The sequence below is a fragment of the Heptranchias perlo genome, chromosome 19 (assembly GCF_035084215.1).
Source record: "Heptranchias perlo isolate sHepPer1 chromosome 19, sHepPer1.hap1, whole genome shotgun sequence".
In the NCBI taxonomy this organism is placed as follows: domain Eukaryota; kingdom Metazoa; phylum Chordata; class Chondrichthyes; order Hexanchiformes; family Hexanchidae; genus Heptranchias; species Heptranchias perlo.
In genome coordinates, this window is record NC_090343.1 from 10,207,112 (window position 1) to 10,220,658 (window position 13,547).

At 42.3% G+C, this 13,547-nt stretch overlaps 1 protein-coding gene across 2 annotated transcripts in view; it reads right to left on the reverse strand.

Annotated features, from left to right (window-relative positions):
- The window catches only part of LOC137335151 (glutathione hydrolase 7), a 38,250-nt gene that overhangs the window by 5,974 nt on the left and 18,729 nt on the right, over positions 1-13,547 (reverse strand). For both annotated transcript variants that reach the window (XM_068000295.1, XM_068000294.1), the window contains 7 exons: positions 10,977-11,050; positions 9,949-10,142; positions 9,433-9,520; positions 8,977-9,104; positions 2,770-2,858; positions 2,101-2,253; positions 268-385 (listed from right to left, as the gene is read on the reverse strand). In XM_068000295.1, coding sequence (XP_067856396.1) covers positions 268-385; positions 2,101-2,253; positions 2,770-2,858; positions 8,977-9,104; positions 9,433-9,520; positions 9,949-10,142; positions 10,977-11,050 — 844 coding nt within the window. The remainder of the gene's footprint in view (positions 1-267; positions 386-2,100; positions 2,254-2,769; positions 2,859-8,976; positions 9,105-9,432; positions 9,521-9,948; positions 10,143-10,976; positions 11,051-13,547) is intronic.

Sequence of the window (13,547 nt, forward strand, 5' to 3'; positions counted from 1 at the left end):
AGGCTCCCTATTTGCATATGCAAAGGGGACTTGCGCCTGTTCCAGCCGCGGGATATGGACACCTACACTTCAGCATTTACCGATATGGCGAGCGGCGCACTTCCAACGCGGAATGTGCACACCGCCCGTTATATTGGACGCTAAGGTGCCCATTTTACGCTTGCAAAACGAGTGCGGCGTCAACAAATTTCTAGGCCAATATATTTCACAGAGATTTTGCTAGCATGAAGATGGGAAGTCATTTTAAGTGATAAAATATTTCCTTACAAGGTTCACTGTGGAATTGTCCTGTGTTTTGTTTGACCAGGAGAAGTCCAACATCTGGCTGTTCAGAAGAACCCCAGAGGCCGTCATGATCCCACTGCCAAAGGGACGGTTCAGGGAGCTGCACAATAGATAAACAAAACTGTGTTTAATATTAATACTCTGGATCCTGCAGGTCAGGTGTCGTTCCAGCTCTCTCTACACATTACAGAATCCTCCTGATACATCCTTCTCTTTGCTCTTTGAATGGTTGTTTTTCGGATTGGAGGAAGGTACACAGTGGTGTTCCCCAGGGGTCGGAACTAGGACCACTGCTTCTTTTCTTATAAATTAATGACTTGGACTTAGGTGTACAGAGCACAATTTCAAAATTTTCAGATGACACTAAACTTGGAAGTGTAGTAAACAGTGAGGAGGATAGTAATAGACTTCAAGAGGACATAGACAGGCTGGTGGAATGGGCGGACACATGGCCGATGAAATTTAATGCAGAGAAGTGCGAAGTGATAAATTTTGGCAGGAAAAATGAGGAGAAGGAATATAAATTAAATGGTACAATTCTAAGGGGGTGCAGGAACAGAGACACCTGTGGGTATATGTGCACAAATCTTTGAAGGCGGCAGTACAGGTTGAGAAAGCGGTTAAAAAAGCATACGGGATCCTGGGCTTTATAATTAGAGGCATAGAGTACAAAAGCAAGGAAGTTATGTTGAACCTTTATAAAACACTTGTTCGGCCACAGCTGGAGTATTGTGTCTAATTCTGGGCACCGCACTTCAGGAAGAATGTGAAGGCCTTAGAGAGGGTGCAGAAAAGATTTACTGGAATGGTCCCAGGGATGAGGGACTTTAGTTACATGGATAGACTGGAGAAGCTGGGGTTGTTCACTTTAGAGCAGAGACTGTTAAGAGGAGATTTGATAGAAGTGTTCAAAATTATGAAGGGTTTAGATAAAGTAAATAAAGAGAAACTGTTCCCATAGGCGGAAGGGTCGAGAATCAGAGGACACAGATTTAAAGGTGATTGGCCAAAGGCGACACAAGGAAAAACTTTTTTTTACACAGCGAGTGGTTACGATCTGGAATGCACTGCCTGAAAGGGCGGTGGAAGCAGATTCAGTCACAGTTTACAAAAAGGAATTGGATAAATACTTGAAAAGAAAAAATATGCAGGGCCAGGAGGAGAGAGCAGGGAAATGGGACTAACTGGATTGCTCTTACAAAGAGCCGGCACAAATGATCTCCTTCTGTGCTGTTATCATTCTATGAATTAGCATTTACTTTTAGCTTAATGGTGCAAAAGAATGGAAGACGTGACTGGAATCACATCTCTCACACGTCTTAAAGTGCTTCACATACAATTAATAACTTTGAAGCGCAGTAACTATTGCCATGTATGCAAAAGTGACAGCCATTTTATGCAAAGCACGCTCTCAGAAACAACAATAAGATGACAGAGAAGTTAATGAGGCCCGGGAATTAAAATAGTCCAGGTCTCAAATTTTCTCCAGCAAATGTATATTGTCCACCCAAAATTAAAACCAATACCATACAGTCATTGCGCTCCAAAAGAACATTCGTTGTTTACAGTGCTTAGAGAAGTTTTGATGTTAAAAAGCGTGCTATAAATGCAAGCATTATTGTACCATGATCAATAATACGGACACAAAAAGCAATCACTTTTCCAGTAGCCCGACACTAGAGAGGAACTCACATTCATGTAGCCTGGTGCTACGACATTATTTGCTTAAAAAGGATCAGCACAATCCAGATCTGATCCCCCCAAAGGTCTGGGAGTGTTTGTCTTAAATAAATAATCCGCCTCTTTTTTTTTTACCTCACAACAGAAACAATGAAGTCATCGGGTCCTATGACATGTACTTGGCTCGCAGAAGGACCAGTCTCCAGGGAGTAGAAGGGCAGGTAGTGGCCAGGAGGGAACGCCACACTGTCGTTGATGAGCTGACGCAGAGAATTGGCTTCTGATTTGCTGGACGGATGAAAGAATGCCACGAAATAAGTCATCAGGGTGGACACGAAGTTGAATTAAAAGGGATTGAATTTCCGCAGAGGTTTTCCCGACCGCCCGCAGGAAAATTGGCGGAAACCCCAGAGAAACAGCACACCTTTTACTCCGTCACCTTGGGGTTTCCGCGGTTCTTCCACCAAAGTTACGGCAGGCAATCGGGAGAACCCTTCCCGTGGAAGCTCAACCCCAAAGTCACATTTCTGAAAGCTCATTGAAAGTGGTCACTCTTTTGCAGGGCTCATTAATATACTGTGCCATCATGTGATCAGTGTCAACATGTTATGCCGTTACATTAATCACTTTTAACTTTACAATTGCACAGTGTCCTGAAAATGGACTCTTCATCCAGGTTGCCAAGTTCCTCATCACCAAAGCACAGCTTGAGATTGATAAAAGATTTTGCACAAAATTGTGGCTGTAAGCCTTAAAATATTTGGATGGAATTTTTTTTTAAAAAGTAAAAATGAGATCTCTCACCTGAGCATCTGCTCGGTAGCCTGAGTTGTGGTGGAATCAAAGAAGGGGTCTCCAAGGTTGCTTGCCAGGGCTAAAGCCATTTTCAGTGACTGAAGAAGAAGGAGCAGAAAAAAAAAATTGAAGAGAAAGTAGTGTTTACGGGGAATACAAAGCACACCCTCGTTTTGTGATGGTGGAGCACAACTGATCATCAACAGGATGTGTCGTGGAGCAGGAGGATGCAAGCCCATATCACAAGTCTACAGCTCTCCTCCCCCCCCTTCACCATTACTGGCCATTACCTCAGATGTACAACACTTAGCTTCTGGAACTCTTTCTTCAAATCTCTCTGCCTTGCCACTTTCCTACTTTCAAATGGCTTCTAAATATTCTTCTCTTCAACAGATCATTCAGCCCCTCCCCCAAATTTGTTTTCTCCCACTCAGTGCCCAGTAAAGGACTCAGATATTGGGTTGGATTTTCCTGAATGCTCCCCAGAAGGGCCTGGACCAGCCATGACCAGGCCTAGTTTCCCAAGTCGGGGGACATTAAGTATGCAGGGTGACTCCCATCGGGATCCTGTACTGCACTACATGAAAAGGAGGAAGCCACTTAAAGTGGGTGGAAGAGCCACAAAGATCAGAGATGAATATTCTTTAATGCCTTGGGCTGGGCCAAGGCCTTAAAAGGTGGCTGTTTAAGGCCTGAAGGGAGTGAGAGGTACCCATTAATGCATCCTTTTCCTCCAGAAGCAGCATGAGGGGGTCTTCTGACCATATTCCCACAAGGCTCCTGCTTCAAATCATCAGCGAAAACCTCCGGCCACTGTAGGAGAAGTAGGAGACTAGAATTGATAAGAGACATATTAAGCAGGCATCAAGGGGATGTACAGTGGTCTTAAAACAATATGAAGGCTGTCAGATTTGTTTTCAGTCAAATGTTTTTGTCACAGGTGGATATACATAGAATGATCTGGGGCAAGATTTTTAAAAAAATGTTTTCATGGGATGTGGATGTCGCTGGCAAGGCCAGCATTTAATGCTCATCCTTAATTGCTCGAGAAGGTGGTGGTGAGCCGCCTTTCTTGAACTGCTGCAGTCCATGTGGTGAAGTCCCACAGTGCTGTTAGGTAGGATTTTGACCCAGCGACGATAAAGGAACGGTGATATATTTCCAATGAATGATAAAGGACTGGCCATAGCATTAACAAAAAAAGGAAAAACTCCAAATCCGAAACAAAAATAGAAAACGCTTGAAACGGACAGCAGGCCAGTCAACTGCAGGGAAAGGAGCAGAATGGGACCCGAAGTAGCCGTGGAGGATAGCTACACTGAGTTCATTGCCATGATGGTAGGACTCATCAGCAGTGGGCTTGGACTGCCCAGAATTAATATTTGAACATATACTGGGAGAAAGCCTACCTTCAGACTCTGATTCCAGTGGGGAAATTTTAACCTAATCTGCCCATCAGGAAACTGACCATCAGGTCCAACGCTGATTTTACACTCCGCCCGATTTTACTCTCCATTGAAGTTAAAGTAGAGCAATATTGGGCGGGGTGTAAAACCTGCGTTGCACCTGATCATGCGGGTTTCCCGCCCAGCGAGTTAGGTTAAAATTACCTCCCAGGTAGCTAGGTCAACAATGAATCACTTGAGTATGAAGACATTAATGGAAAATGAAGTCTTAAAACCAATGGGACTTTCCATAATAGGGGCAACTTGTCTTCTCCTAAAGCATAAATATTTCACATTATTACATCCTTGGGCTGTAAGGCTGAACGTGAACAACTGAACAATCCTCAAATAAGAAAATAACCCATTCCCTTTCTGCCCCGTGACACTACTGGACAATATTCTGTCACGTGCTGGTAAGAACATATACAATGTTCTTACCAGCACGTGACAGTATTTTCAACTTACCATCTGCGTGTAAAACTGGCGTTGCGGATTGGCCACTCAGTACAGAAACCACCCAAAATCATTGGAAATGAAAATTGGGCGTTTTTTTTATATAACAGGCACCTAATCCACAATGCCGGTTTTAAGCCCGGGCTGTTCATTGCAAATCTACCTTAATAGACACTTGACATCACAAAGAGTTTCCCATTCATAAAAACTCATAGGGGGTGAAATCTGTCTTGGGCGGGAGGGCAAAACAAGCAATAGCCCATCGGCAACCCATTTTACACATAATGGCAGATATGGGCAGAATCTCCCTGGTGGCCTTTCATTCATCCTCTTCTTTGGCCTCCAAAAAACTCTTAGATAGAGTAGCACCGAAGGTTATATCCATGTTACAAATTTGCAGCAAATCACAATTCAAACAGTTCCCCTTTAAGAAAGCATTTCCTGAAAGGGCTCAACATGTTTGGCCTTTAATGCCCATGTTATACGAGTGGGATGAATGAATTAGTATCATGAAGCTGAATTGCACAAGAATGCACCATTTGTGCAAGATTACTATGCAACTGCATGACAGCCCCCAGGGAAGTGTTACAATGTGCAAGTGGAGAAGGGAGCGGGCAAATGTGCAAGTGGAGAAGGGAGCAGCACAATTCCCAGCCCCCATGCACCTGAAACGGAGGTAACCTGCCGGGTAGAAAATCTACCCCATTGCCAATTAAGAGGAGTTTGCTCTGTGAGTTCATGCTGTTCCGTTGGAATGGACTACACCTGAACCATGCTAGGACCAGGGTTCCAGTGAATCAAATAACTAGGGAGGTAGATAGGGCTTTAAACTAAATAGTGGGCCGGGAGGTGGGGGTGGGGGGAAAGAGAGAGGGTCCCGGTGGAAAGAAATCTAGAAAGCTATAGAGAAAAGACACGGAAGCAGTGCAGGAAAGTGATTGGGGTAAGGATAACCAGATTGTGTCAGGAAGGAACAGAGCATACAAAGGGGTGCACTAACAAATAGGGTCCAGGTAAGAAAAAAATGATAAGACAAATAAGGCCATAGTACAAAAAAGTTTTAAGATGTCTAAAAATGTTAAAAAGACAAATCTAAAGGCACTGTATCTGAATGCACGAAGCATTCGTAATAAGGTAGACGAATTAACAGCGCAAATAGATGTAAACAGATACGATATAATTGCAATTACGGAGACATGGCTGCAGGGTGACCAAGGCTATTTGATATTTAGCAAGGACAGGCAAAGAGGAAAAGGAGGTGGGGTGGTGTTGTTCGTAAAGGATGAAATCAGAGCAATAGTGACAAAGGTTATTGGCTCAGAAAATCAAGATGTAGAATCAGTCTGGATGGAGTTAAGAAGCAGCAAGGGGCAGAAAACACTGGTGGGAATTGTCTATAGGCCTCCTAACATTAGTGGTAATGTAGGGGACGGCATCAAACAGGGAATTAGAAATGCATGTAACAAGTAATCATGGGTGACTTTAATCCACATATAGACTGGCCAAACCAAATTAGCAATAATACTGTGGAGGATGAATCCCTGGAATGTGTACAAGATGGTTTTTTAGTCCAGTACATTGAGGAGCCAACTAGGGAATAGACTATCCTAGATTGGGTATTGTGCAATGAGAAGGGGTTAATTAATAATCTTGTTGTGCGGGGTCCTTTAGGGAAGAGTGACCATAACATGATAGAATTCTTCATTAAGATGGAAAGTGAAGTAGTCCAATCTGAAACTAGGGTCCTAAATCTAAACAAAGGAAACTATGAAGGTATGAGGAGTGAGTTGGCTACGATAGATTGGGGAGCTTCATTAAAAGGCATGACGGTGGATAGGCAATGGCTAACATTTAAGGAACGAATGCATGAATTGCAACAGTTATACATTCCTTTCTGGCGCAAAAACACAAAAGGAAAAGCGGCCCAACCATGGCTAACAAAAGAAATTAAGGATAGTATTAGATCCAAAGAGGAGTCATATAAAGTTGCCAGAAAAAGTATCAGGCCTGAGGATTGGGAGCAGTTTAGAATTCAGCAAAAACGAACCAAGAGATTGATTAAGAGGGGGAAAAAAATGAGACTAAACTTGCAAGGAACGTAAAAGCAGACTGTAAAAGCTTCTACAAGTATGTAAAAAGAAAAAGATTAGTGAAGACAAATGTAGGTCCCTTACAGTCAGAAACGGGAGAATTTATAACTGGGAACAAGGAAATGGCAGAGCAATTAAACAAATACTTTGGTTCTGTCTTCACAGAAGAGGACACAAATAACTTCCCAGAAATGCTAGGGAATGAAGGGTCTAGCGAGAAGGAGGAATTAAAGGAAATTAGTATTAGTAAAGAAAGTGCTGGAGAAATTAATGGGACTGAAAGCCGATAAATCCCCAGGGCTTAATAATCTGCATCCCAGAGTACTAAAAGAGGTAGCCATGGAAATAGTGGATGCATTGGTTGTTATTTTCCAAATTTCTACAGATTATGGAACAGTTCCTGCAGATTGGAGGGTGGCAAATGTAAACCCACTATTTAAAAAAGGAGGGAGAGAGAAAACAGGGAACTACAGACTGGTTAGCCAAACATCAGTAGTAGGGAAAATGCTAGAGTCTATTATAAAGGATGTGATAACAGGACACTTGGAAAATATCAACGGGATTAGACAAAGTCAACATGGATTTATGAAAAGGCAATCATGTTTGACAAACCTACTGAAGTTTTTTTGAGGATGTAACTGGTAGGATAGATAAGGGAGAACCAGTGGATGTGGTGTATTTGGATTTTCAGAAGGCCTTTGATAAAGCCCCAAATAAGAGGTTAGTGTGCAAAATTAAAGCACATGGGATTGGGGGTAATATACTGGCATGAATTGAAAATTGGTTAACAGACAAGAAACAGAGAGTAGGAATAAATGGGTCTTTTTCGGGGTGGCAGGCAGTGACAAGTGGGGTACCGCAGGGATCAGTGCTTGGGCCCCAGCTATTCACAATATATATATCAATGATTTGGATGAGGGAGCCAAATGTAGTATTTCCAAGTTTGCTGATGACACAAAACTAGGTGGGATTGTGAATTGTGAGGAGGGTACAAAGAGGCTTCAAGGCGATTTAGACAAGTTGAGTGAGTGGGCAAATACATGGCAGATGCAGCATAACGTGGATAAATGTGAAGTTATCCACTTCAGAAGGAAAAACAGAAAGGCAGAGTATTATTTAAATGGTGATAGATTGGGAAATGTTGATGTACAAAGGGACCTGGGTGTCCTTGTACACCAGTCACTGAAAGCAAACATGCAGGTGCAGCAAGCAGTTACGAAGGCAAATGGTATGTTGGCCTTCATTGCAAGAGGATTTGAGTACAGGAGCAAGGATGTCTTACTACAGTTATACAGGGCCTTGGTGGGACAACACCTGGAGTATTGTGTGCAGTTTTGGTCTCCTTACCCAAGAAAAGATATACTTGCCAAAGAGGAAGTGCAGCAAAAGTTCACCAGACGGATTCCTCGGATGGCAGGACTGTTGTATGAGGACAGATTGGGTCGACTAGGTCTGTATTCACTGGAGTTTGAAAGAATGAGAGGGGATCTCATTGAAACGTATAAAATTCTGACAGGGCTAGACAGACTGGATACAGGGAAAATGTTTCCCCTGGCTGGGGGGGGGGGGGGGGTGGAGTCCAGAACGAGGGGTCACAGTCTCAGGATACAGGATAGGGCATTTAGGACTGAGATGAGGAGAAATTTCTTCACTCAGATGGTGGTGAATCTGTGGAATTCTCTACCACAGAAGGCTGTGGAGGCCAAGTCACTGAATATATTTAAGAAGGATAGATTTCTAGACACAGAAGGCATCAAGGGGTATGGGGAGAGAGCAGGAATATGGTATCGAGATAGAGGATCAGCCATGATCATATTGAATGGCAGAGCAGGCTCAAAAGGCCGAATGGCCTACTCCTGCTCCTATTTTTTATACTTAGTGGGAACTGGCTTGGAGTCCACAAGTTTTATTTTCTTGGTGGTTGATGAAAATTCATTAAAAACTTTGGTAATTAATGCCTTCTCATCATAAAACACAAAAGTTAGTAGAAAAAAAAGACTTATTTTAAATTTAATTTCCTCTGAACACATTTTTAACACACTAGTTAGTGCATTTGTATAAATTCCCATCTGCATTATTACAACACGGTTGTAAACTTGTTCATTTTCGACTGGTTAATGTGTATCCTCTTTATCCCCTACAATTACTATACAACCTGCTAAAAAACTGGTATGTCCAGTCCCAAACCAGATGGGTGGCAATCCTATACCAAGCTCTGCAACTCCTACCTCAGTGAGTAAGTGGTAGGTCAGGTTCCTGGATGCTTGGGCTGTTATGTTAAATCCCTCCAAAATATTGAGGGCAGCAACAAGTGCAGGTCCCACGTGTGGGGGTGGAGCAGTGAGCACAAAGTGACCTGTAAAACAGCAAAAAATAAATTCCATTGAATCAATTTGAAATTAACAATTCTGGCAAAGCACAGTGGGTCCGCTAGATCTAAAGAGAAAAAGAACAGATCCCCACTGCTTCTAGTTGCGATTATTTTCAGATCTGGATGGGTGATGGGAACGACCTTCTAACTCAGAAATTAGTGCGCCAACAATCGAGCAAAGCTAATATTACAGTGCCTTAAGAAATCTGATACCATGCCTCAGATTCAGAGACAAAAGAAGTTCTGAACTCTAGGTTCAGGTTCAATTAGTCCCGCCCACCTCTCAAACCTATTAACAGAGATCAGCACACACCTTGGTATGATCCTTCAACGGGCTTCTCGACAATCACACTGTAATTAGCAAAATCCTCTTCAGAGAGTACTCCGCCTTTACTCCGAACCTGAAGAGAAAGAAGGGTCAAGAGAGTCAGTGTTAAGTGCTTCACTAGTTCCAAATTCCTGGCATGGATATCCATTCTATCTACTGTTGTTGAATCCTGAAAAAAAAAATCATAACTACTTTACCAAGAAATGTAATGCTGGGATATAGAACTAACACTCTGAGGCCTGTTGGTTACAATATTTACCCAACAGGTAGACCCAAAAGTGCAGATCAGTGGTGAAGCAGCGAGTGCATTATGGTGTTGGTTGTACCCATAGGAATCGAATCTATAGAAATCCTACATCAGCAATATGCTCAAAATGGTTAAGTGCTTATCTGGAGTTAAGTGTCGGAAAGATTAAATTAATTCAAATTTTAATTGTTACTACCAAGAACTGAGAGGTCCGTAAGCTTAAAAAGATTATTTTGATAGACTTAACTCTTTACCTCAGAAGCCATCTCTTCTGTGATATTTCCACTGTAAAATGCCGAAATGCCATCTAGGCCAACTGCATTCAAAATGGCTGCCAGATCCAAACGTTTCATGAAAGCTCCTGACTGTAACGGTTGCCCATGTGGCAGAAAGGTTTCAAGGAAAATATCCGACATATTTTTGTCCTTAACTTGATCGATCGCTTTGGCTGGAATAGTGGAAGCCAGACAAGGTTATACAGTTAAATCAAATCAATAAAGGAGTTTGATCTACTTCAAAATATTTCTAAAAGGGAAAAAAAAAGATTTCACTGTTGAGAATTCTGTACTGATGTTGTAAATCTTGTTACAGCATACCCTTTTAATGGATACCTAGAAATGAACTATGAACAAATTGAGGGGCTCACATGATTGACATATTAAACTAGAAAGGAACATTTGACTCTAAGCAGTCTAGAGCATTTCTTCCATATTTCTTTCCTCAATCGTGCTCTCTCCCCGCCACATGCTCGCTCATACTTTTCAAGTCTCGCTCAAAAGCAGCAAGTTGGAGAATACAAAAACAATGTGAATTTTGAGATGGGCTATTTCTCCTCCCCATCCCCCACCCCACCTACCCCCTAGATCCATGACTCGGAGACTACCCTACGCTGAGTTCCCCTACTGACTTGCTCTGTTATCTAGGATTCCCCTTCTTCTCACTCCAGTGTCTCCAAAATCAGCTACCTGCCTAACATCTTCAAGGCCATCCCTCTCTCCCAGGAGCTCTAGATCTTCAATAGTTCCTTGTCTAACTTACACATTCAAGATTCTCTGCCCACTCCAATATCTCCAACCTGTCAGAAACGCCCTCACCCTCTTTATCTTCTAGATCACCCTGACCTCTCCAAGCTCCTCTGCAAGCTGAGATTCACTCAATCCCTTTTTATCAATCAGGTTCTCTTTCCAACCTGTCTCTACACGAGTGGGATTTCAGGCTCCCTGCAGCAGCAACATACTGCATTGAATTTCATATTTTAAGAAAAAAAATGTATTACACCTACCAAGTTCTTGAGTAACATTAAAACCTTCTTTTGCAACTTTCGCTGCTGCAGACATTAACTCAGACCAGGAGACCCTGGAAAAATGGAGAGAAAAAAAAACAGGAAAGTGTAGTGACAACCTTGCATAGGGCATGCACTTCCTGTCCAGAAACATTATTTCCTGGTGTCACAATTTTTCGTCACACTTTGGTGTCAACATTTCCCATTGTAAATTGCTATGTCAACATTTCCCATTCAGTTTTGATATGTTAGCTGTCACAATATAGTTGCAGGCTCTGGTCACTATGTGAAGCAAATTTATAGAAATATAGAAAATTTACAGCACAGGAGGCCATTCGGCCCATAGTGTCTGTGCCGGTCGAAACAGAGCTACCCAGCCTAATCCCACTTTCCAGCACTTGGCTCGTAGCCTTGTAAGTTACAGCACTTCAAGTATACATCCAAGTACTTTTTAAATGTGATGAGGGTTTCTGCCTCTACTACCTTTTCAGGCAGTGAGTTCCAGACCCCCACTACCCTCTGGGTGAAATTTTTTTCCCTCAGCTCCCCTCTAATGCTTCTACCAATTATTTTAAATCTATGCCCCCTGGTTATTGACCTCTCTGCTAAGGGAAATAGGTCCTTCCTGTCCACTCTATCAAGGCACCCCCCATAATTTTGTACACCTTAATTAAATCACCCCTCTGCCTCCTCTGTTCCAAAGAAAACAACCCCAGCCTATCCAATCTTTATGAAGTCTATCTCCTTATTCTATCACCATCTTGTGTATATGAAAAACTTATATAAACTGACTATGGTTAATACCACGGACAATTTATAGATAGAAAATAAAACTTATTATACAAGCATTTTCTTAATTATAATACTCAGTAATTGCACAAGAGCAGTGTCCGTTCACCTGCGACAACGGATGAACGGACACGGCGCAACAATCGCCAAACAGGAGGGTTCCCTCCCAGTTGGGGAACACTTCAGCAGTCATGGACATTCATCCACCGACCTTCGGGTAAGCGTACTCCAAGGCGGCCTTCGAGACACACGACAACGCAAAATCGTCGAGCAGAAATTGATAGCCAAGTTCCGCACCCATGAGGACGGCCTCAACCGGGATCTTGGGTTCATGTCACGCTACACGTTACCCCACCAGCGAACAAATGTTATCTGTTTTTAATATAACGGGTCAGTTGCTGTCTTTTCTATGTTTCTACCTCTCTATCTCTGTTTTTTTTTGTTTGTTGTTTTTTTTGGTGATTTGTATATTCTGAGACCTGGCAGGTAACACCTGTCTGTCTGCACACTGATTGCCTTGGCAACGGGCAGTTGAAAAAACTGTCTGTACTCACCAAGCATTGTTCTGTGAATTATAAATGCGATTTCATTTCGAGGATTTCATTTTCACATTGTTCACCTGACGAAGGAGGAAGCCTCCGAAAGCTTGTGAATTTAAAATAAAATTGCTGGACTATAACTTGGTGTTGTAAAATTGTTTACAATTGTCAACCCCAGTCCATCACCGGCATCTCCACATCGATACTAAAGGTCTTAAGTGAAATTATTTCGGGCAGTTGCTTTTCAGTTCCTCGTGGGCATGAGTCCACAGCACAAAAAATGTCCTGAATTTGGCAAAATGGCAATCTCAATCAGAAAAACTGATGGTGTGTGAAACAGGAAAGTCACACTTTGTGCAGTTGGGAGTGCCCTTCTAAGAAGGGCATCAAGACAAGTTACTGGAGCAGAACAGGTGGAGATTTGGACCTGGGGAAGCTTCATGGTCCTTTCTTATTTCATATTTTTGCCTGTTCTTATGCTCAATTGGATACCGGTGCCATATCGTAAAAATGTTCCAAACCCAACACCGATATGCCTCATTTTGATGAACGCAAAACGTCACCAAAATATTTTAGCAATAATTTCAGTTTGTCAGGAATATATAATTGAGGATACAACTCATTCAAACAATGACAAAGATCTGATAGCTTGTGCCAGTTGAGGTCCATGACTTACAAAGAATCACCTCGAAAATAGCTCCTATGCCAATCATTCTTGTAACTGTATTCACCATGGGGTAGAATTTCCATGGTCGATCTCTGGAGCTCCCTCCATAACTTCTGCAGAAACCCTCGAGAAACAGTATAAACGGCCGTTTACATTGTTTCTCTGAGGTTCCTGCCAATCTACCACCGAAGTTACGGCGGGATTTCAGTAGAATTCTACCCCATAATTTTTGTAACTTTCATTAGTGCTTTTACTGCAGTCTTGGCTGGGGTTAAAACGTGGTATTTTTTGCCAAAATTTGCTGCCACGGCTCACATATGAATAATGGGCACTTGGGCAAGAGGGGTCAGCGCCCATGGACCTCCACCCCAGTAAAAGGAGTCAAAGCTTACAGGAGAGGAGATGGCAGAAAGGAAAACTGAGATAAAATAAATTCGGAAGGAATCAAATAAAGAACTAAAATATTTTAAACATTTCATCTTCCTTCTTCTGCACATTCACTCGTCTAATTTTAATTCCTTTTTCTTTCCAATACCATACCTCTTAAAGATTTATCACTTGTCTTATAATGGTGTC